General features: G+C 43.3%; 2 protein-coding genes across 5 annotated transcripts; one reads left to right on the top strand and one right to left on the bottom strand.

Annotated features, from left to right (window-relative positions):
* Positions 1-1,548: 1,548 nt before the first annotated feature.
* Positions 1,549-10,683, top strand: zdhhc23b (zDHHC palmitoyltransferase 23b). Of its 4 annotated transcripts, none has more exons than XM_083778188.1 (7): positions 1,549-1,858; positions 2,586-2,799; positions 3,151-3,846; positions 5,144-5,311; positions 6,437-6,719; positions 7,747-7,829; positions 10,546-10,683. In XM_083778188.1, the coding sequence occupies exons 2-7, from the start codon at positions 2,660-2,662 to the stop codon at positions 10,568-10,570; spliced, it is 1,395 nt and encodes a 464-aa protein (XP_083634314.1). In that variant the 5' UTR covers positions 1,549-1,858; positions 2,586-2,659; the 3' UTR covers positions 10,571-10,683. The 4 variants fall into 4 exon arrangements, with proteins under 4 accessions (XP_083634314.1, XP_083634317.1, XP_083634316.1 ...); XM_083778191.1 differs by having other exon boundaries at positions 1,550-1,858; positions 6,437-6,627; positions 10,538-10,642; XM_083778190.1 differs by lacking the exon at positions 10,546-10,683 and having other exon boundaries at positions 1,550-1,858; positions 6,437-6,663; positions 7,750-8,080.
* A 9,736-nt stretch (positions 10,684-20,419) lies between these two features.
* ccdc191 (coiled-coil domain containing 191) lies at positions 20,420-23,918 on the bottom strand (the record flags this gene model as incomplete). Its single annotated transcript, XM_083777781.1, has 4 exons — positions 20,420-20,609; positions 20,747-20,876; positions 23,066-23,104; positions 23,841-23,918. 4 exons carry the CDS (start codon positions 23,916-23,918, stop codon positions 20,437-20,439), a joined length of 420 nt encoding a protein of 139 aa, XP_083633907.1. The 3' UTR covers positions 20,420-20,436.
* Positions 23,919-24,142: the final 224 nt, after the last annotated feature.

The following is a 24,142-nucleotide window of genomic DNA, read 5'->3' as shown; positions in this document are numbered from 1 at the left end:
GGACGGACGGACGGATGGAGTGGAGTGCAAAACATACTCTCCCCCCATGCCTTCGGCCTGGTGGAGACAACTAGAAAAAGTGCCCTTCTGGCCTGGGCACAGGTCTCCACCAGGAGGATAGGAGAGTGTGTGATGGCAAAATGTTTAGGAGTAATTTAAACATGTTTGTGTGTGTGTGTTGTAGCGCCACCATGAGGCTGATTTGAAAACTCAAGTGGCATTTCTTCCTCAGCCTATAGTGGGAATAGGCATGGTAAGCCGTGGATATGCACGCTTGGGATATCCGTGGATATGCACGGCACATCAGCGTGGGAGAGGAACAGGCACTGTCAGATCAGTTACGCAACTTTTGGGAAATCAAATCCCTTGGAATCCACATGAAAGAAATGCATTCTGAGAAGGAAGACATGGCAGTGTATCCCAAGCCGTGCATATCCACGGCTTCCCAAGCCGTGCATGCCTATTCCCACTATAGGCTGAGGAAGAAATTACACACACACACACACACACACACACACACACACACACACACACACACACACACACACACACACACACACACACACACACACACACACACACACACACTGACACTTTTTCTAGTTAATTTCTGCGTCTCTTAGGGCCCATTTATCATTTAACCATAGGCTATAATGCATTTGGATGGCAAAAATGGCAGATCTGCAAGTTCAGTGTCTTGAATGAGATGTGCTGTGAGTTTGCATATCTGTTATTTTCCAGCATAGGACCGTTGCACAGTGAAGTATAAACAAGGCTTTGGTTTGGGATTTATAAGTCGTTTTTAGGGGGGGGGGGGGCGTGTAAGTAACCAAATTGCGTTCACTGACACTGACTTCAATGAAATCAAATGTCCTGGTGGTTTCAGGAAAGTTGGTGTTTTACTGTTTTATAGATTTTAGGAGCCAGTGGTTCTCAAAGTGTGGTCCTTAAGTGCATTCTCAGCAAAATTACATAAAAATCAACCACTGTATTCTAAACTTGTATGTTTTAAAATATTTCCATGTTTTTTTAATGTTTATGTGCCTTTATGTTTAACATGGCTGTATAAATGTTTTCATTGTAACTTTTTTTTTCCTAATAAAGAAACAAAATTAAGTATACATTTGCTGCTTTATTATGTTTCTATAAATATGTGGGAGGGAGGTGAGCATGGGGGAGAATCGAGGGGTGCGGGTCGCAATATATATGGGGGGGGGTGTCATAAGACAGCTTCACGCTGTCCTGCTGCTGCTGCTGTCCGTAGCTGACGTTCGAGTCGCGGCAGAGAAGCGGGGCGCCGGCTACACGCGCGTCGGGGCGCGTGGCCCACGCTGATCATGAACGACTTGCCCACGGCGCGTCACGCGCCCGGCGGAGGACACGATCCGCGGCGCGCGGGGACCGCCTCACGTCGGCGGCGCGCCATGACTTGCTAGCTGGGTAGTTGCTATACTGTTGTATCTTTATGTTGTATCATTCAAGGCGGTGGGTGGGGTAAGAAAAGCGTTACAGATTTGAATTTTGACGTCAGTAATACTGCCATTGCCGTCCCGTTTCACTATGGTTGGCTCAATGGTTATCGGTAGCCTACACTAAACAGAACAAGATTAGCTAGCAAGAAAAGAAGCATTCATGGACGGATGGACTCGAGTAAAAGCGTTCTGACAAGGCATCGGTCCTCCCCAGGTCCTTACCCAATAGCTGTCGGATACATCTATGGTCGCTAGGTCGGATACAGCTACAGCGACTTCCGTGACACAAAACACAACAAATGTGACGTCTGTCTTGAGAAATTATCCTGGGCTGGCGGAGCTTGTGTAGTTGTGAATTCCGATTCATGAAAAAGTCTGTTCTGCAGGTATGTTACGTATATTATTTAAATTCGCTTTAAAGTAAAAAATTTAGGTTAGGGGAGTCGTACAGCGCTGGAAAATGACATGAGGAAGTTCACACTCACTGCTGAGCCACCATGTTTCACTTAATAGGGAGGTTGGTAGGATATTTTAAGAGGCATTTGGTTTTTATTTATAGACATTATTTGTTTTACCAAAATGGGTAGACAGACACAGACTAGACACATGATTCTGTTATTGTGAATTTGTGACCCCCCACACTAGCCCAAATTTAGACCTGATCCATAGCCCTAATGCCCTTTTCTGCCGTTGCATTAAGCCAGGCATTAGTGCAATGGATCAGAGCTAGCCCAACTTCAGCTTTTTGAACAATATCAAATGGATCACAGATCACATAAGATCTTATGAGAAAAACACATTTGGGTTCCCCACTTCAGTTTTATCGAGCAAGTTCTCAATGGAGACATTTTATTTAACTGAGCTGTCCAGCCTTAATAGGTGGGATGGGACAACATCACTTGCTGGGGGATGTTTAACCTGTCCTAAGAAATCTTAGGAGGGTCAAGCCATGCTTGTTGTTGTGGTTTGGATGTGTTTGGAAACACTCCATCCACTTAATCAAAGTCCATGGAAATGTAAGCTCAGCTGCTATTTTCAATGGTCAGTCTTGCTACCACTGCTTCATTGTAGCGGTTTTCTCACATGTTGAACTTTTGTCTGTCTTTGCTCTAGTGATAAATCCTTCTGCGCCGCCACGCTCGCATGCAAGGAGACCTGCTGACCGATTAGCTGCAAGGCTGTCTGTCATGAAGAAGCGAGCTAAAAACCTGGTAGCGGAGGAAGACGATCACCTGTGCTGTTGTGAGTATGTGAACAGCCATGGGGAGCGGAGCCACTTAGCAGCCTGCTTCTGTGACTGTGAGGACCTGGATGAGGCCTGCGACAGGTGAGAGGCATTAGACGTGACATCGTACCTCATTGTTGTTGAACTTGAAGCACTATCCGATAATCAACTCGGCGTGCTGTAATAGATAGCACCTCTTTTTCAAGGATAGGCCTACTGTTCCACAACAGCCTCCAGCTCTTGTGTAGACGAAAAAAAGCTCCCCTTTGCTGTCACTGATGGGCAATGAAAGGATTTTAGTATTACTTCTGGACAATGTTGGGTAATAATGTGTAACCTATTTTTCTGTGTAATGAGTGAAACTGTTGGGGGGGGAAATGCTCTGAAATGATTGGGTCCTAAACCCCTAATCCAATCAGACACAGGCCAATAATACTTCGTTCCTCTTTTCAGATGGCTAAAGAGGGAATCACAGAAAGCCGACTCCATGTCACGGCTGTCTGCCACAGTGTCAGACCGCATTCGCATACCCTGGCTGTGGGGCGGAGCCCAAAGAGTGGACCTGTCCGTGATCCCGCCTCTTTTTCTACTTCCTGTCCTGCTGCACGTGGCAGCCCTTCACGCCCTCCTTGGCGTGGTGGTTCTGACAGCGCTGCCGGCCCTAGTGGTGTGGTACTACTACATTACCCACCGCAAGAAGGGACGCACGCGCTTCTTCCTCAGCCTGGCCCTCTTCTCGCTGGGCTACATGTACTATGTGTTCGTCACGGAGGTGTTTCCGCACGGGGAGGTGGGGCCGGTGCGGTTGGTGGTGGTGACCGCCGGGACAATCCTCACCCTTTTGGCCCTCGGCCACACCAGGAGGGAACCAGGTGGCGTGCGGTCGAACCGGGGGAACATCCACAGCACCGTGACCTACCACGGCCCTTTGGCTGAGAGAGATCCCGCCTTCAACGGCCCTAGGCAGGAAGTGGTAACCACTGTGAACAACCGCACAGGTTCGTCATCATCGGAGCAAGCGGGTGCGGAGCAGAAGGAGGGCGGCCTGAGGAACTGGTGCCTGGCATGCAGAGCGGTGTGCCCCCCCAGAGCTGGACACTGTCGGATCTGTGGAGTCTGTGTGCGGCGTCTTGACCACCACTGTGTTTGGTGGGTTTGATTTGAATGCATTGAATGCCATTGACAATGAATGGTTAGCTTTGAGTGTTTGTGTAAACACAAACATTGAAGACGAAGGTGAGGACGCAAATTGTGATTGGCTGGCATGAGATGATTTATGATGATAAGAGCGCCCCTCACTTCACACGGGTGTGATTTCATTTTTCTTCATTCTTTTTTAGGCTACATAATTTCCGCCTTTTTCATCTATATTCAGGGCTATATCTTGCGTGGCGCAAGATATAGCCCTGAATATAGATGAAAACCCCTTACCCCTTATCCCTAAACTTATTTGCCATTTTCTACTATTTAAAAAAAACCTTTTAAAATAGTTCAAATAGCTAATCTACTAGCTCACAACATGTAGATGTAGATCAGCTAGTTGAACTATTTTAAAATGATTTTCAAAATAGTAAAAAATGGCAAATAAGTTAAGGGATAAGGGTGGCGCAAGATGGAGCCCTCAATCTATTCAGTAAATTAGAAGCTTGACCGGCCGCTCTAGCATAAAAATGGTGTAAACTAGGTCTGGACGCGTTTTTTGGAAAACCGGCGGAAAAATGCTGCTAAAAATCCGTGGCCTGTAGAATGGCCGTTGAGGGTGTTTGATGACATTGTGTAGAGTGGTCCTAATGGGCAAAAGAGGTGGCTGAAATGTGCCTGAATAATGTGTTTTATATTAACTGTACAATATGTGAAGACATTGAGGGCGGGGTAATACATCTAGGGACCAAGGCAGAGAGTACTTACTGTACAGTATGAATAGTCTGGGGCAAGTTGGGAGGCAAGTGGAGTGCTGGTAAGCTCGATCCTAGCAACCAGACACCACATCGACGCTATTCTGATTCTTGTAGTGGGATTCATAAATAAAAGGAAAAAGTAAGAGATTAGATTTACTGAACTCTCTTTTTTTCACATTATATTATATATTATATTTTTTCACCTGTTGCTGATCAGCAAAGATTTAGTCGATACTCAATAGTTCTTTGTAGCTGTTATGCATTGAGAATCTTGGAGTATTGATTATTCATACACATTTCCATATTATATAGACTCACAATTATAATTGAACATCTGCTAACTTCCATTATTAGCTTCCATCCAAAGTATGCTTGTGAGTGCATCATGTGTACCTGTATATGTGGTATGTGGGTTGTAGCACTTATAATAATAATACATCAGAATTATATGTCGTAGCACACTCGTAGCATCATTATAGAGACACACACGACGAGGTGTGTGTGTGTCTTTATTCTATAATCATTATGCATCTTCTCCGCCAATGCAGGATAAACAGCTGTGTGGGGCAGGCCAATCACCGCAGCTTTCTGCTGATGCTCCTCCTTTTCCTGTTAACCTCACTGTATGGGATCAGCCTGGTGCTGCAAAGTGTGTGTGCCCAACAGAACCTCTTCACTGCCCTCTTCTACTGTCCTGGAGTGTACAACCAGTACAGGTAATGCAAGTACACACGTACAGACATCTGCTGAAGTACCCAAAGAGCCACTTTCTCAGTAATTAAGACTCAAGTCAGTTTGTGGTGATAGCTTATCACTGTGGTGTAGTTTTCTGTGGGTTAGAAAACTACAACATTATGTCACTCGCTGCGATCAGCTATCACCGCGGACCCCGACACATCTCTCTGTTTTTACTTCCCGACAAGTCCTTTCACTCTGGGGCTATCACTGACTGGTCTAGAAGTTGGGTGGGCAGTCCCCTTGGTTTTGCAGGCACAGAGAGAGGAGCAGAAACAGAGCAGAGAGACTGGATAGAGAACAAAGTAATGGAAGAAATATGAATAGAGACAGCAACAGAAAGCCACGGCATAAAGCAAGAGAAAAGGACTGAATAGAATAGAAAAGCACAGTTGAAAGAACCTCCTCCTCTCAAACTGTTCTCCTCTCAAACCTGTCCTGAACGAGAGTCCAACAGTGGGGGTGTTATGTGCGTGCGTGCGTGCATGCTCCAGGGCTACCTATTGTGGTTCTTAATTCTCGTGTCTGAAAATAGACCTAGCTCAGTCTGCTGAATAGCCGTTCTGTTAAATGATTATAATAACAAAAATATGCTGTTTGAAATTATGAATACATTTTAATGTTTCATAAATCAATCTGTGTATCTCATCAGTTTGAGTCTGTTCCACCTGAAGAGGGATTGGATTAGCAGCATGATGCTGCTGTTCATCTCAATCCCTCAGAGAACTTAAAGCCTCCCTATTGGTTTACATGCAGGTCCCATTCTTTAGGGATTAGGGGTTTTAAAAAATGAAATGTGTGCATATGTGATTTATTAGACTCCAGAACTGCAATTGTTTTAGCTTGTTTGATCTTTTTCCCTTTTTTATCATTTTAGCGTTCAGTTACAGATTGCCATGAAATGTTGCGATGCATTCTGTATTTTCACCATTTCTGAAGTGGTTAAGTGTGTCTGTCTGTGCTATACATATTGAACCAATCGGAAAAGTATTAACAAGAGCTTGTAATTAAATAATAATTGTTGTAGCAACAGGATGTCCTTATTTATGTGTGTGTGTGTCTGTCTGTGTGTGTGTGTGTGTGTGCGTGGTCCTTGTATGTTCCAGCACTGCACTATGCTTCACCTGTGCGTGGTACAGCAGTATGGTGACGGGTGGGCTGCTCCACCTCTTGGTCCTACAGGTCATTAACATCAGCTTCAACGTGACGGAGCGTGAGGCCCGCATCGCCCTACGAGAGAAGACTGCCCGTCGTGCCTACTGGGGACTCGTTGTGGACACGGGCGTCCACTCTCGAGGTTTCCGCAGCAACTGGGTGGAGTTCATGACTATGGGTGACAATCTGTACACATCCTGCCCGAATGACAGCCCTTCATGCGATCCGACTAAAGTATGATTTGCAATGGCTATATTCTTTATGGCCACTGGATGACAGCAGAGCTGCTCCTTTTACTTCAGACTTGTCTCTGCCCATGACCTGGCTGCCAGGGAGCAAGACTGAGATTTACCATGAATTTAATCAGCAGACCTTTGTTAGACGCTCCTGAACAAACTGATACTAGAGTCACGCATCGACTGCTATTAATGTCAATGAGTGACAATCCCTTTGTCCTCTGTATATCTATTCTGTAACTCTTCCACATTGACCTCTCCTCCCCCCCCCCTCTCCCCCTTGCTGCTGCTGCTGGCACAAGTGAAGTGTGTAACCAATTAATTTCAAGTCCACGGTACAAAAAACATCAACAAGATCTCTGCAGAACTGGAAAAGGAAGATCCAAATCCAGTAGCAATCCAAAACGGTCCATATGTTCCCACGGCATTGTTGGCATTTTGAAAAGGATCAGGTGTTGCCCAGCTTTGTTTTTAATGGATATTCAAATGGTCATGGATATTTCTGCACAATTTATACCAAAGCATTTTTGCACTGAACATTGAAAGTGAAAAATAAATAAGTCTATCCAACTTAACTGCTTTCATTAGCCCAGATGCACAGTATTTGTAGCACTTTTGCGATATAATCTTGGTTCCTCCACAATTTTGCATACTATGAGCTTAGTGTGATGTGCTAGTAGGCTAAAACCCTCAATATTATGAGTAAAACAGTTACAAAAAAATCCCTCATGGGTGAATACATGTTCATTTTGCATATTAACCATCAATTGCTAGAATAGCTTATCTACATGCTCATGCTTCATGGTGTTGTGAGCTTATAGATCTGTTATTTCAAATTGAACATTTTCGCCTATAATGACATGACCAAAATGGGGACGCGCCACTGCATGCCAGGACGTAAGTGGTTAAAGTAAGGGCTGTTCCCGGAGGCGTTCCAAAGGGGAGGAGTGAAAATCAGGCAGAACTTCAGCTACTCTTCGTCTCAGTTTCTCCCTTCGCACTTCTCTCTCCCTCTCCATGCGCAGCAGACCTGGAAACTGCCGCCAGGCCAGGAAACAGCCTCGCAACAGCCGCCTGAGTTACAGAGAGAGAGAGAAGACAGAATCCAGTGAGTTCTGAGGAAATACATTTTGTGGGCAAAGCCATACCACTTATCTTGTAGGTAGTTTCAAGTGCCATAATGCTTTATTTTTACTTGTATCGCACAAAATGGCAGATCTACAAGCTTGCAATGCAACACGAGCTTGTAGATGTGCTACCTCTGGTGCACGACACCAGCGGACAACAAAGTATTTAATCATGCTTTATGCCCAATACACACCAGCAAGCGCCATCGCTAGTCCACAGTGCTAAGTGCAATAAGTGGGGAATGTCCGAGGTTATGAGCGACAGCTCTCACCGTGGGTCGACGTCAGTCTGCTGTCGAGGCAAAGTGTTGGACTGTTTGGAAAGTAGCACGTTTTGAAACCAAAGATTCATATTATACTAGCAGCTGTAGATGGTTTTAATTATCTGCTAAAATTAAAAGACTTTACAAACAACTGACATTCAATTGTCCATCGTCATATAACTGCTAATCACTGTTAAGCCTGATTTACACAGATCTATAATGATTTATGATAAGTTAAGTAAAGATCTAAAAGCTATCTCCATTTCACCTGTCTACACTGTATGAGTTCTCTCTCCTCTCTCTCTCTCATTGGAATCGACAGTATAACTCATTGGAAGCTTGTAGTATTTCAATTCTCAAATAGAATCAGAATCCGCTTTATTCCGCTATATCAGTTTACAGAAGTAAAAAATATATTGTGCAGGCAATTTAAAGAGGCAATGGCCAGCAAAACTATTTTTTCTTTATTGAAGTTCAATGGTACGCTGCTCTGGTAGAGGCTGATGCAAGCTGCTCATCGTCTGAAGAGGACTGCCAAGATATGGAGACTACTTGTAGTGTGAGCAATGTAGGTGGTTTGCCCTGGGAAAAACGAATAGTACACAGAGAGGAGCATCTTGTCTTCTAGTTATTAATCGATTATATTATATTATGAATTGATCCGATGGCAAACCCACACCTACTCCCCCACATCATTAGAACTACAACTTAACTCAGTAATTCCCCCAATGACTGCTGTTTCAACAGCTCTAACACAGGGGTGCCCACACTTTTTAGACTTGAGAGCTACTTTTAAAATGAACCAGATCTACACACCAAAAAAATAATTGTCCCATTGCTGAAAATAGTTACATATTAGACAAATGCACTAGGAATGGGAAATAGAGTGGGGAAATGGAATTGGTAGGGTTTTTTTGTACATATATTTGAAATACTGATGATGGTGCAAAACACTCTTGAAAAGATTATTGCCGTTTTTGCAGTTGCAGAGTTTGAACTTCCCATTTTGATGTCAATCAAGTGAAGTCACATTAATTCAAGTGGCAGATGCCAAACATAGTTTATTAATCTATTTAAATTATATATGTTTAGGGGCATGTCATGTGATCTACCTGCACAGCCTGTGTGAGCTACTGGTAGATCACAATCTACATTTTGGGCACCCCTGCAGTCTAACATGTTCCATCAACTAATAATTCAAGATTTAGCCACATTCATTTTAGCCACTCTGCGAGCCTTTCACGATGTCACCAATAAATTGTAATTTTGTGCAATCTGTATGGTAGAGTATGTTTGTTAATACAATATAACTTATAATTTTAGGTGGTTGTATTTTGCCTCCCTGCTCTTCTATTGAAATATTTAGATTCTGTCAAACGTCATGTCTCATGTGCTGCTTTAACATTACTCGGGAACCAGCACTCATACAGTTCATGTGGGGAAGGGTGCTGGTACGTTTCCCATACCTGTCACTGTGTTCCTGAGCCAGCTCTTGGCGGTCCCACTCTGTGAGCCTTTCCTGGGTCACATGGTCTAGCAGTGCCAGCAGAATCCTCCTCAGTGTGCGCATGCGATAGAAACGCTCGGCCCGCGCTTCCTGAATCATACGCCAATCCTTTAGCTGAAAGAAGCGACATTCACTCAGTTCAACTTAAAGGGCCACTTCACCCTTTTGCTACCAGATTATGATTATGATTTGAATGATGTTTGGGAGACAAACACTTTCCTGAGGTTTTTATGCGGGTAATACAGTATGTGTTTTTACTAGATTAGTATTTCAAAAGTGTCTGTGATGTCAGAGACACTGGTCTCACTGTGCTGAATTATTACAAATCCATAATGCTTTGCTGCACTCACCCCACCTTGTGGAGAGGGGGAGGGCTGTCTTACTGAGACAACATGTAAATATAATGTATATAATGTATGTAATATATTAAAATAAGATCTGGTTGCAAAAGGGGTGAAGTGGCCATTTAAGAGTTTATATAAGATAATACATTTGTCTTATGGCATTTATGCAATGTTATCAAACTTGTTCATTATGTAAGCTAGTGTTGAAGAAATGCAAGGGATCTTTATACGGTAAGTGAATTAGAATTATCCCATGTAAACAACAAAACTTTTACTCTTGGATGAAAACACATATTTTTCTAAGATATATTAGATTTAGAGAGAGAGATTTATTTTAGTGGTGTAGTGGAGGTAATTGGAGGAAAGTTGGAGGAAAAACTTTTCAATCAATGGGATGGAAAGTGATTGCTGTCTTCAGGATTCCATTTGTAAAAGACCTATACGCCCTATACTTATTTGTATGACAAATGACTATCATTGCTGGTTGAAATTGGTGCTCTGACTTGAAAATGTGTTTTATGAGCTGGAGACAGGCCTGTGTGTGTGTGTGTGTGCTTATGCATACTCTTTTCCAGCACCGTAGGCCTCTGCGCAGCAGAAAGTGCTGATGCAGTCGGTCAGCTGAGGCACATTTCTGAGCGTAGGCATGGCTCGCCAGTCGCTGCCATGCAAGGACACACCGACTCATCACGGACAGATTATGATGACCGTCGGCCAGCTGGAGCAGAGTGAAAGGAAAACCGCCAGTGCATAACGGTGAACAACCGTACAGGTGGCAGGTAAACAACAATGGTATTGGCATGAAAGCATGAGGCATCTGGCCTTTGATTGATAATACAAGTTACATTAAGTAAACACATGGAAAAACCTCTCATATTATGTGTTTGTTTGTGTGCATGTATGCTGGGAGGATAGGCGTGTGTGTGCGTGCGTTGTAGTTATGGACTGGCTTGGGGTGTCTCATTTTGTTGTTGTGTGGGCACATCAGACTCCCAACACTTTGCTCACAGTCCACAGCTAGGACTCTATGTCCTCTGTGGGTCGGTCATTACCTGGCCGTTGGCCTGGCTGAGTTGAAGGAGACATTTCCATGGTAACAGTCCACGCCGTACTAACAGGGTTCTGTGGTGGTGCAGCCGGGCCAGTCTCTGAAGCACCTGAAGCCGTTCAACTTGCTTCCGACGTTCCTGCTCTCTCTGCACACACGCGCGCGCACACACACGTTGTTGTTAGGCTAGATTTATGCTATGGTACAAAGCAGAACCTCCAGTTTGTGAGCAGGGCTGGACATCGTGAGATTGCAAGAGAATCTATTCATTGAAAAATGGGAGAAATGGACTGAACTGGACTTTGTTGCTTGATATTGAAATATATGAACCCTTGCAGTGACTGTAAAGGTCCCTGCACACTGCTGCGTTCTTCCGTCGGTTTTCCGAAAAACACGTCCAGTGTGCAACCACCTTAACTGTGTGATAATCTGCAAATAAAAATGTTAAAAATATATGTACCCAGTAGATAAAGTTTTCAAATAAATGTAGTGGAGTAAAAGTACAATATTTGGATCCGAGATGTAGTGGAGTAGAAGTACAAATACCTCAAAATTGTACTTAAGTACATTTTAAGTTCCGCCACTTGGAAGTACATCCCACCTCTCTTTGTAGCCTTCTCTCCTCTCTCTTCCTCTCCGCCGCCCTGCATTTCTCTTCCTCCTCTTCCCTCTGCCTCTGCTCCTCTGCAGCTTTCATTCCAGACTGAAAAGATTGTGTTCATGTGAATTAATCGCTATGCATTCTGAACACAATGAACACCCATATAGACGCTACACAATCCATAGCCCCCGCACACACACACACACACACACACACACACACACACGTTATTAGCTTGGTCCTTACAGTATAACTTAAACTCCAACTCTCCCCTGAGTGTACTCAAAAGCCGGTAGCCAAATTGACTTCATTTCTTAAACTCTCACCAACTTCTCCCTCTCCTTCTTTCTCTTTAGCTCTTCCACCTCGCTCCTTCGCTCTGTGCGCTGACGAGCACGTTCCTCCATGGCTTTAGGGAGAGATAAAAGAGAGCCCTTAATAACAGGTGAGTTGGGTACAAGGTATCTCTCCAAGCGGACGTGTGCACGGTTACTAGTATTCTAACAGTTCAGCTAAGCCTCAGTGCCTGGCTGCCTCGCTCTTGTTTATTTCCTCAACCAAGTTTCATATTCATCCCCTATTCACAAAATCCAGAGCCATGAAATTACATTTCACTTTTTACAATTGTACTCTGTGACAACAATGACAAGACTTCTGTAGCCGTCTGCAAGGAGGAGTCGTGTTTTGTGTGTGTGTGTGTGTGTGTGTGTGTGTGTGTGTGTGTGTGTGTGTGTGTGTGTGTGTGTGTGTGTGTGTGTGTGTATGTGTACACTGCATAACCACAAATCAGACTGAAGTGTTATGATGACTGACCCATGACAATTGGATGGGGGCTAGGTCGGCGGATGATTGCCTTCCTGAGAGCCATGCTGGGCTCATCCATTCCTTCGGGGATACTGTGTACCCTGGGACAGTACATGCAGAGAAAACATTGTGAAATCACTGTGTGCATAGATAGATCCACCTTCAGAGAGATATGTTTTCAACCCCGACACTATTAAATAAAATAGTGTTGCATTTCTTTTTACAAAAAATCATGATCATGATTAGCATTAATTAACCCATTTAGACCTGAGGACGATTATACAAATGTCTTCTAAATCCTGACTGTTTTCTGAAAAACCCATGTGTCCCTTCTATGTCAGTCGTTCTCAAACATTTTCATTTTCATATCAAGGACCCAATATATGTATTTGGCCGCTGACCCCCATTTGAAAATATGTCGTTTCAGGGACCCCACAGAAACAAGTAAAAAATGTTTGCTCTGCGTTTGCGATTTACATAGAGATTGTGCATTACATTCACCCATTCACACACACATTCATACACCGATTGCAGCGGAAGCCATGCAAGGCACCAACCAGCACATCGGGAGCAATTAGGGGTTCAGGGTCTTGCTCAAGAATACGACATATAGACAGGAGGAGCCGGAATTTTAACAGCCGACCCATGGATAATTGGACGACCTGCTCTACCTCCTGAGCCACAGTCGTGATTGGGATATTGTGGCACACCCTGTGGGTGAACGTGTTGGCCTGTTCATTGCAGCAGCAGCAGTAATAATAGTACTATAATAATAGTAATAAACAAATAAAAATAAAAATGAGAGACAGTAGGCTAAAAATAATAATGGAATAAAATAAACACACTAAATATATCTCCTGAGGTTCAGATCCCAATGCCCCCAACCATTCCCAGCCAGGCAGCCGACCCGATTGTCAATGATTCTCTTTCAACTAAGCTTGACAATGCACTGCTGAATAGCAGTGTGCAGTTATTACTGGAATACATTTAGAATGAGTCTCCAGCAAGCGGTTGGGTGATCCCTCAGGGGAATGTGGCAGATTATTTTAATAAAGCTGATCTTTGGTCCCCGCCTCAATTAAGTCAATTATTGTTGCAAATGACTATCCCACGTAATTCTATTTCTATCCAACTCATCCACAACTTCCCCCACCCCGCTAAGCTTGAAGGGTAATAGTAAATTAATACTGTATATGTAGCATTGCACGGAAACTGTGACTTTGGGGGATATTAATTCTTCCAAACAAACGGAAATTCAATTGCCTAGTTGGAGAGACAGATATTAATAATAATAATGGCTTCTCTGTTCATAGACCATGCATACGCCCATTCACTTTCCCTTAATTACATAAGTTTACTAGTTTGTTATATTGCATGGAAGAATCACTTTTGGGTGCAATTTCTTTTGCATCGTGATTTTGAGACATGTTTGGTCATTAGTGAAATCGAATGGAATGACTACTCCCTGTTTCTTGCTCAGAGCACAGAAGCAGCATCAGCATAAAGGGGATTGCTATTGGGGGGATTTAGCTATTGAAAAATAGCAGATCTACAAGCTCAGCGTGCCACCGAGTGGTGCGCTATGAGCTTGTAGGTCTGCTATTTTTGAAAAATCGACGAGAATCGACATGGAAACATAGCTTTTTCAGAAAACTGTCAGGATGTAGAAGACATTTTTAGAATCTGATCTCAGGTCAGAATGGGTTTAAGTCACGGCTGTTCAAACCAAGGTTCTGCCAAAGTTTGACATTGCTTTAAATGTACTGACTGTACAGTACACCAATGTAACAGTACTTAATACTCCCACACAGTCTGAGACTAAGAGGCTGTACCTCTGCTCCTCGAGATCACGGTCGGGCCCCCCAGGCTTAGAAACGGCATGGAAAGGGAGCAGGGTCAATTCCGCTGCTCCCTGTGCCTCCAGCTTCAATCCAACGATGCTGCGTTCCTCTTGGAGTTGTGCAATTTGCTGCTGCTGGTCTCTGAGCAGCTTCCTCTGTTGTGCGATGGTCTGCTGCTGGGCGGCATGCCTGTGCTCAAAGCGGCTAGCTCCTGCGCTCTGAGATACGGTTCATGGATTAAAATGTATTAAAATTAAAATGTTTATGACCAAGTCCTAATGTATGATTGTGTGAAACCGAGTGAAAGGAGCCCCCCCACACACTAGCGCTGGTTCCTAAAAATTACGTAAAATTATTTTTTATAATATTGTTGTTCTGCTGTTCTACATACTGCCAACCAAGTGAAGAAATCACAAATTGAGGCTTTAACCTTTCTTTTTATATGCAATAGCCGAGACGATTAAGATTTCATGGAAGATGCTTGGGAAAATATTGCTAGTTTGACCACTTCAAATGCTCTAATCTTAAAATAATAACCAAAAAACCTCTCATTGTGTTGCAGACGCATTGAGAGCTTGCAGATAAGCTATTTTCATGACATGATTCCATAGAATGTTGGAACATTCTATGGAACTAAACCAAACTAAAACTTAGCCTTCTCACAAAACTAAGAAACGTAAAACTTCAATAACCTTGCTCTGAGCCGGCACGGTGGCGCCAGCATGGTCACCTCTCAGCCGTGCCTGGTGGAGCTCGCCTTTGGTCAGCGCTGCGTGGCGTCGGGTCACCTGCCATGGCTGTGTGGGCCTGGCCACAGCACCCACCGGGGTGTTATCTGGATGGAGTTTGAGGGCTCTGGTGCCTGACCTCTGATGATCTTCCTATGTGGACACAGAGATAGAGCAGCACACAGGGGGAGATAATACTGTGGAATCACACATTTTTATGAATCAGAAACCAATTCACGGGACAACTTTATTGAGGACAACATTTCAACCACTACCGGGTCTTCATCAGGTCTTTTCAATAGATTTGTTCCTGGGAGCTGTTACACAGTGTGCGGATATCTTCTTCTCTCAAGCGTACGTATTATACACCTGCCCCCCACACCAAAGTTCTGAACTTGTCCCCATTGTTCATTGCGGCTAAGTTATTTTTCTTTTGCTGCAAATGCTGACAACATATGAAACAAACACTTTGCAGATAGAAAGAGGATAATTCAAGCTTTTCGTACAGCTACAATGTTGGTGAGTTTGACGTTGTTTAATACAATCAGATAGGACTTTTCTGTTGGATGTGTGGACTATCAATGGGAAATTGCATCTAGTTACCAGCTTGCTGGCAAGATGGCGCGGTCTGCTTATATATGGTCAATAAGGCATTAGTATACCTGTGTGTCTTTTCTGACGTGTGGTTGTGTTGTTGTTGTGAGTATTTCTTTAACTTCCTCTGTGGTCTCTGGTTGGTCGGTCATCTCTGGTGTAGCTGCCATCGTCTCTGGAGCTGTGGGTTCCATTGTGGTGTTGAGTTTACCCGTTGATGCCGCGCTGAGCAGGGCGGCCATCTTGCGACGGGTTTTATCTCGCTGACTTAGAAGCTCCCGTTGTTCCTTTTGTCTCCGATTCCAGAGTTGCCATTCATTAAAACATCGCTTCATCTGCCGCCTGCGATCACTCTCCATGGCGATCTGGCATCCCCTGAAGGACACAACCATATTATTTACTCTCAATCAGTGGTGGAATGTAACTAAGTAGGCTACATTTACTCAAATACTGTAGGCCTACTTTACAATTATAATTTTTTACTTTACTGGAGTATTTCCAATATTCAATACTTTTTCTTCTACGCCACTACATCTCAGAGGCAAATATTGTACTTTTACTCTGCTACAATTTTTTGAAAACATTATTTGCCAGTTACTTTCAAGATTCAGCCTTATAATTTGAAAATAGCCTATTTACAAGTTCAAAACGTCTCTTGTGAGGTTGTAGATTTTTAAATTTCATTTTAAAGTTCATACATTTTTGGGGAATTCAATCAATCAAAGTTATTATACAGAATTATCGTTCAGTCAACTTCATTGACATCTCCAGGATGTGCTGTGATTGGCACTTGCCTGTTGTCAGCTCGGAGCTCCTCCTCCATTCTCTGCGCTTCCCGCTGCCGCGTCCCCGCCCAAACCAGCACTCGCCAGGCTCGCCATACTCGCATCTGTCTCTTCCAATCACACAGGGCTGCAGCCTTACCCAGTCGTATCCTCTGCTGCAACAGCACTGAATACCAGCCTGAGAAGTGCTTCTGCAGAGACTACACACACACACACACACACACACACACAAATGTATATATAAAGCACATTCACAACAATCGTAACAGCTAGACAAAACATCAACAAGACAATATGCAAGTGCAACAACAGCAAAGTCACATTTCACATACATCGATCAAATTGAGAGGGAGAGAGACATATACTCATGTGATTAAAAGCTAATGGAAAAACATAAGGACTTCTAATGTGGCTCATGCTGTTCCAAAGCCTAGTAATAATAATAACTTGGATTTATATAGCGCCTTTCAAGAAACCCAAGGACGCTTAACAAGAAAAAAAAAAAAAAAAGAAACTAGTTGCCAAAAGCCAAAGTGAACAAATGTCTTTTCAGTGCAGACTTGAAAGAGTTCAATGTGGGAGTCTGGCGGATCTCCAAGGGGAGAGAGTTCCAGAGGGCAGGGGCTGCCACGTAGAAGGCTCTATCGCCGAGAGTCCGCCGTTTTGCGTGACGGATGGTGAGGAGTTCCATGTCTGAAGACCTCAGGTTCCGCTCAGGGGTGTAGTCCTTGAGGAGGTCAGTCAAGTACTGTGGGGCAAGGGCATGGACGGATTTGTAGGTGAGGAGGAGCAGTTTGTAGTGAATGCGGAACTTAACCGGGAGCCAGTGGAGGTGTTTGAGGGTGGGGGTGATGTGCTGCCAGCGTTTTGTGCGGGTGAGCACTCTGGCAGCGGAGTTTTGCACGTACTGCAATCTGTCAAGGGACTTCTTAGGAGTTGCAGTAACAAAGGCATGGTCAGTCCTACTCATCAGTCTGGTTTTGTGAACCTCCAGGGGCAACTTGTCTTCATGGTGTTTGTTTTCAGAGCACCACCTCACCTGGTGTTGTACCCATAGATATATAAAGGTAGACGCCCCTTCCAGCTCTGGAGCGTATGTGCTCAAGGGAGGGCAACATTTTCCTTGCGAAGCATGAGTGTGTGTCACAGAGCGCATATTCGAGTCTGCTAAGTTCCGGAAAAGATGTGATTGGCCAGTAATCACTTGAGTGGCAGCGTCCCATTTTTTGAGGGCCCTCCTATATACAGGTTTAATGTTTGTTTTTCCTTAACAAGCATTCAAAACGCCATTGACATGGACAGAGTTTAATGTTTGTTTTGTCACTAACACAAACATTAAATGCCATTAACAATGAACAGAGTTTAATGTTTGTTTTGTCCATTTTTGTTTTGTCTGATAATTAGTAATTACGTCATAAAATATGTAGTACATCAATTAATATATATTGACACAGACTTCTATAGAGTAAATAAAAGTAATCTATTATGTTGGATGTTAGAAGATGATAACAGTGCCCCTCACTTCACACGGGTGTGATTTTTATATAATATCTATGGTTGTACCTCCTCCGTATCGTATAGGCAGATTCATTTTTGATTTTGATGAGGCCAATCACATACAGTACAGGTGTTCAGTCAAAAGTGTGTTTGTGTGTTTTTTGTGCCAATAAGGAGGTAGTATGCCATGTTTTGCACCAGCTGCAAGTGTGAAGTCAGAGATTAAAACCTTGGCTAAAAGTTGTAATTGACAACTTTTAAAGTTGTCAAACTACTTTTAACAACAGATTTTACAGGAACTGTTTATCAAAGGTGAAGGAAAGGTACTTTCAAAGTGACACCAATGTCTTTCATTTTTAACTGCTGAAGTGAGTCATTGGCAAATCTGGTATTGACTGTGAGGAGCAGAGATTGTGAGGAGCAGCATGTAGGAAAGAGAACACACACACACACACACACACACACACACACACACACACACACACACACACACACACACACACACACACACACACCATGTACGCATCATGTACAGTACCAACCTTGAGGTGGACCATCTGTTTCCTGGCCTGGATTTGCTGTTCTCTGTATATATTCTCTTTGTCCTGGTCCTGCTGCTTGGTGGGGAGTGGAGGGCCTGACTGAAGGCAGCTGGCTGCTCTCTCCCTATCCCGTCTCTCCCTTTCCCTGTGGGGGACATACACACACGTCGTGACATGGTTACACATGCATGCACACTGCCTTGGTCCCATTAAATGCATGAACCCTATTGTCGCTATTCTGGGCATGTCATACCAGGCGAAAACGCAAGTCTAACTACCAACCTTTCCTTCCGCAGGTTGTGATAACAACTTCTATTATTGTCACGTTCAAAACATTTACAACAAGCTAGTGAATCCGGTTGGTTTGACATTGGGCCAGTGACCCAATGTCACTGGCTAATTGGCCCTCCCCAGATCATTACAATCACCATAACCAAACCAATTCCTAAACGTACCGGTACCAACCTCTAACCTAATACCTATACTCAACAATGTAACGTTGCCACATTGGCCACTGGAATGGTTCGGTTCAATTCTCTTGGCACTGCCAAGTTGGCAGTTTGTATTCTGCTCATCATAAAACATACTACTCTAAAGATTCTACATCTAATTAATCCGTTTGGAACAATGATTACGAAGCAATCAGTGGCACAGGGACAGGCTACAGTTAGTGTGATTTGAGTGATTGGCGGGGTCATACACCTCCCATATACTGTACATACCTTTGTCTAACCTTCTGTTCCAGGTCTCTTTTCTCCTCCATCCGGCGACGGAGTCTCACCATCTCCTGCTGCACCATCTCTTCTTGCCTGTGCGCCTCCTGTTTTCTCCGTGCCTCCGCCACCCGCTCTCTGCGTTTGGCCTCCTCTCTGGCCTCCCACCGAGCTTCCCTCTCCCTCTGCTGCTTCTCCCTTTCAGCGTCCCGCTGGGCCCTGTTCTCGCGCACCTTTAGTCCAATCAGAAACAGTTAGTGTGATTGAGCGCAAAGCTTCGGACCCCATGTGGGGCTTCAACTTGATTCAAAAGCCTCCCAAAATAGGATTCTAGGGTTCATGTGGTTTTAATTTAACTCTGTAAGTGTAACAATTAACCCTTTCTGGGTTACATTAGCGCTGAGGATTTCACAGAGTGCTGTGCTCAAATCTATATTGATCATTAAAAAAAAAAAAAAATCTGACATTATTTAGATGGTACAGTGGAGAGAGCGAGGAAACGGCGAGAGAGTCGAGGAATGACATGCAGCTAATCCGCCACCGGGCTCTGGAATTGAACCTGGGACACACTGAGGCATCAACGTCTGTGTGGTACGCGCCTTAACCATCTGGTCATCAGAGCCCCACTCTACCTACCTATCATTGTGATGAGGTACCTGTCTGTGTCGCGCCTCCATGGCGATTGTCGGGTCCCTGATTTTCTTCCTCTTCTTCCGTTCGGTGTCCAGCGCCATGTCCTCAGCTACTCCAGAGTCCAACACTTCTAGCTCCATCAGGTCTTGTAGGAAGCTACTGACCGCACAGTCCTCCTTCTCCTCAGCCAGGTGGTTGTACATTTCTGAGTGAGTTATTTGTATTTGTATTTGTAGTGAGTGAGTGAGAAAGTGAAAGAGCTTCTGAGATATTCAATCTTTAGTGCTGGCGCTTAGGCCAGTGTTACAGTGAGCGGAAAACAGCATATACAGTAGGTAATCCATAAGCATTAAAGGACGACTTCATCCATTTTCAATCTATCTTCATAGAATTGGTCCTCACTAATTATAATGATGATATGGTACACAGACCGACAAAAGTCGTACCATACCGTATTATAATGAGCATGAGTGAGGACGGGTTATATGAAGATAGCCTGAAAATGTTTGAAGTCGTCCTTTAATATAATGATTACTAGACATATTATATACTGTACGTATGCTAGACGTATTACGTATGCGACTGAAATATATTTTCTGCGCCACCTGTGAGAGTACAGTACCCTCTGTGTACATTCTTGATAATGATGTCACATTTGTCAAGGATAGTGGGGGTAAGGTGTTCTCCTTCACTGCCTACTACCATTAAAGTTGCTGTAGTCCAGGGCAGTAGTAGGAGCCGTGTCGAAGGCATCACCAGGACCACTCGTCTCAGTGGAGCCCATCAGATGGTCATCATCCTCCCCCACCTCCAGCTCCAGACGCAATTTACTGTTCATCCAATCACTGAGAAGAGCCTGAGCTACAGGACAAAAGAAAACTCGAACATCAGCAGGTCAATGGGTGCACCTTCCTTCATAGGCTAAATTGCTATTCTCTGTGGATAATGCAGTCTGTCTCCAGGGGAATTACTGTCAGCATTTGTCTCGGTTGACCTACCTTCACTGTAAGCATTGTCGTGATCTTGTAATTGGTCAGTGCGTTGTAACGCCACCATATGGCTGCTGATTCCCGACTTCTTGAGATGAAATACTTCAGACACTGCAACCTCAGAAGCCATCTCCACACGCTGAGGGCAAAGAAAATTCATCAGTGGAGTGAAACTGGTCAAACAGACACAAACAAAATACACATATTGACTATATTTACACTAATGCCAGCGAGCTCTGCTGCCCTTTGGATTTAGCGATCACAATAGCTAGAAAAAGTAAAGCATTAAAAGGCTGGGCCAGCCAAGGATCGTGTTTCATAGATCACATGAATCCTTTTGTGAAATTAAGTTTATAATCCGTATTCTGGGCATGTTACTGCATAACATTCAGTAAAAAATAGTGTTAGTGAGTGAAGAGTGAAGAGAGAAAAAAGGAGGGGGACCATAGACCTATGGGGGACCAGGGTCAATAAAGTATAGGGTTTAAGTAATGATCAGTGGAGCAGAGTATACACTGTGAATGAAACTGGTGTTGCACTTGCAGATAATTGTTGCAGATTGTTGCAGATAAACACGTTCCAACAAAATTACGTTTGCCCCTTGTTCCCTTGAGGTATTACTGCTCACTGGGATGAAATGAAACGTTTAGAAATAAAACTACTACTACTACTCACGGGACAGTGCACATTAAACATTCAAAACAATTGATTGACTCTATTCACTGGAGCAAATACTGTGCACAAAAAAAGAAAAGGAAAAAAGAATAGACAAAAAAATATGATCAATATCAAAACAAGAATGACCAACTAATATAATTATAATTATGTGGAATACTTTTGATGATCAAAAGCACGATTATCTTAACCGAAAATGTTGACAGTGTATCAGAAACACTAATAAAGTATGTAACACTACCATTTTGGCATCAGAATCATCTTGTCTTATCATAATAGGCTATCTTGACTGTATATTAGTGACAATGATTATGATTATTATTATATTATATTATGTTGAACACATTGCAGAACCAGTATGCCACACTTTTTATGTTAGCCCATATATTATAGTAAAGTGTTTTCACTTTTCCACTTTCCCAAATCTGGGCAAGTCCGGATTTTGGATATGTGGAATGTAATAAAATCAGGAGGGGCTCGCAACTCACTTTAAGATGCTCCAAGGTTTTATTCAAACACAGCATGCAAAATAATTATACAACACTTCGACCGTGAAGTCTTTGTCAAGTATACAGTATACCTCACGGCCGAAACAGATAATCTTTGCCTGCTGTGGGGCTGGATAAAACTTTAGAGCACCTTGAAGTGAGCCTTTTTCTACGTTGTCTGTTTTAACAGTTTGGCTCAGCACCAAGGATGAAGGATGTGCATTACATATCTTATTTTGAATGTAAAAAAATCGAACATTGGGGCGCCCACTGGCCAAGTGGTCCAGGCGGATGCCACATATAAGCTTTGGCCTGACAGCGTGTCGCGTGTTCGAGTCCCGTTCATTACGACCTTTGCTGCATGTCTCTCCCCTTATCTCTTTCCTGTCCATCTTCACTTGATACTATCAATAAAGGCAGAACAATCGAACATTTATATAGCGCCTTTCTCTAAAGAGCTTTTAGGCTATAACATGTGTTCCATGCGTTGGAGGAAACAATGCTCAAGGACACTTCAACAATAACCCTTTAAGGACTGTTGACGCAAGTGGCCACTCTATCTACTGAGTCACTTCTGCCCATTTGAGTAAATGTTTGCGTGGGTGTTTTGTGTTATAATGTGTGGATCCTAACACTATTACAGTATTGTTCCATCATCACTATGTCTCATGTTTATATCAACAGGTTCTGTCTTTGTATTTTCATAAAATTGTCATCACACAGACTATCATTCTATGCAAATTGAACAGACTGTACACTTGGACACTTACTTTGGTGCGGGAGGGGGGAGGGGGGGGTTACATATGTATGTATGCATATACATGCATATAGAAAAATGGGGGGGGGGGGGAATGGCACATGATTTACTGTGATTTTTTATTTTTTTTAAATGGAACACAGAGTGGGGAGAGTTAATGTATGAAAGAAAAGAGAAAAGGTACAATAATGCTGTAAATGTTTATGTTCACTCTCCTCCCAGTTCTGTACAACTGTGTAAATGAGTGTGCTTTTCAATAAACAGAATTAAAAAAATTATAATAATAATGTGTGGATCCTACGAATAATAGTTACTGTACTACACACACACACACACACACACACACACACACACACACACACACACACACACACACACACACACACACGGATGTCGAAGAGTTCTTACCTTCATCCATTGATCAATATCAACATCGTTCAACTGCACCTGATATTGAAAAACATGAGTTCAAGCTTAAAGATTTTTGTATTTTTTTCAGTTTTTCCTGCGTGTTTATGAGGTGACAGTACTTCATAATAGATCCCTTGGTGTGGTTGTTATGTGCAATGATGTCTTCCCTTTGTATTTAGGGTTTCTTCCTGGAGGCTGAAACCTTAACAGTCAAACGTGCCAATGAAAACAACTGTAATATCGTGACATCACAATATCACCCTCTCCCCTAACCCCTCCCCCTTTATCATATAACAACAGCTGTGGCCTGGTTGCGGCTTAAGTTCAGGTGGATCTGGTTTGCCCGGTGGATGGTGATGGGTTCAGTTCACCCTAACTGAAGCTGCACCCACAGCTGTAGTTGTATGATAAAGGGGGAGGGGCTGATAGTGTGATGTCACTATATTACTGTTTATTTCATTGTCCCGTTTGACTGTCAAGGGTTCAGCCTCCAGGAAGAAACCCTAAATACAAAGTTAATACACCATTGCACATAAAAACAACTCCAGGGTGTCTAAGTACTGTCACCTCATAGACATGAAAAACTGGAAAAATTGTGGCACTCCATCTTTAAGTACAACACACCCGCTCATCATCATCATAGTTTATTAGACAGATATGTTAGACAGATACCATAAAATTCTCCATTCATTGTCAATGGGAATTTAATGTTTGTGTAAGACGAAAATAGACACTAACCCAAAAGCCCAACCCAAACCCAAGAAAAACATACCTTCTTCTTTGCAGGTGTTTTACTGGTAGTGCATCTCTTCCAGTTTGAGAGATGGCGATTGTGTCCTGGCAATGACATTTTCACTATAGTTTTAATCCTCTATTAGATTTACATTTCCTGTAAACTGTTCTTCATTCTATCCTACTCACAACAAACAGTTTACAAAACCTATCCGCAAAATAGGTTGAAAACATGCAACACATTCTACACCCGCTGGTGCGCGACGGCCGGGTGTTTTCTTTAGAGGGTGCAGTAATCTGGGTATTGTAGTAAACGCATTTTAACTTCAATACCGGGTCGAT

The sequence above is a fragment of the Protomyctophum parallelum genome, assembly GCF_964188405.1.
Source record: "Protomyctophum parallelum genome assembly, chromosome: 12".
NCBI lineage: Eukaryota > Metazoa > Chordata > Actinopteri > Myctophiformes > Myctophidae > Protomyctophum > Protomyctophum parallelum.
Note: the sequence above shows the minus strand (reverse complement) of the source record. Positions and strands in the feature narration are given on the sequence as shown.

What these genes read in the sequence shown, in the direction of transcription:
- zdhhc23b (XM_083778188.1), top strand. Translation starts at nt 2,660, where the DNA reads ATGAAGAAGCGAGCTAAAAACCTGGTAGCGGAGGAAGACGATCACCTG. An exon ending in CTTGACCACCACTGTGTTTG is followed by an intron (nt 3,847 to 5,143) that starts GTGGGTTTGATT and finishes CCGCCAATGCAG; the next exon opens with GATAAACAGCTGTGTGGGGC. An exon ending in GAGAGAGAAGACAGAATCCA is followed by an intron (nt 7,830 to 10,545) that starts GTGAGTTCTGAG and finishes CCAGCACCGTAG; the next exon opens with GCCTCTGCGCAGCAGAAAGT.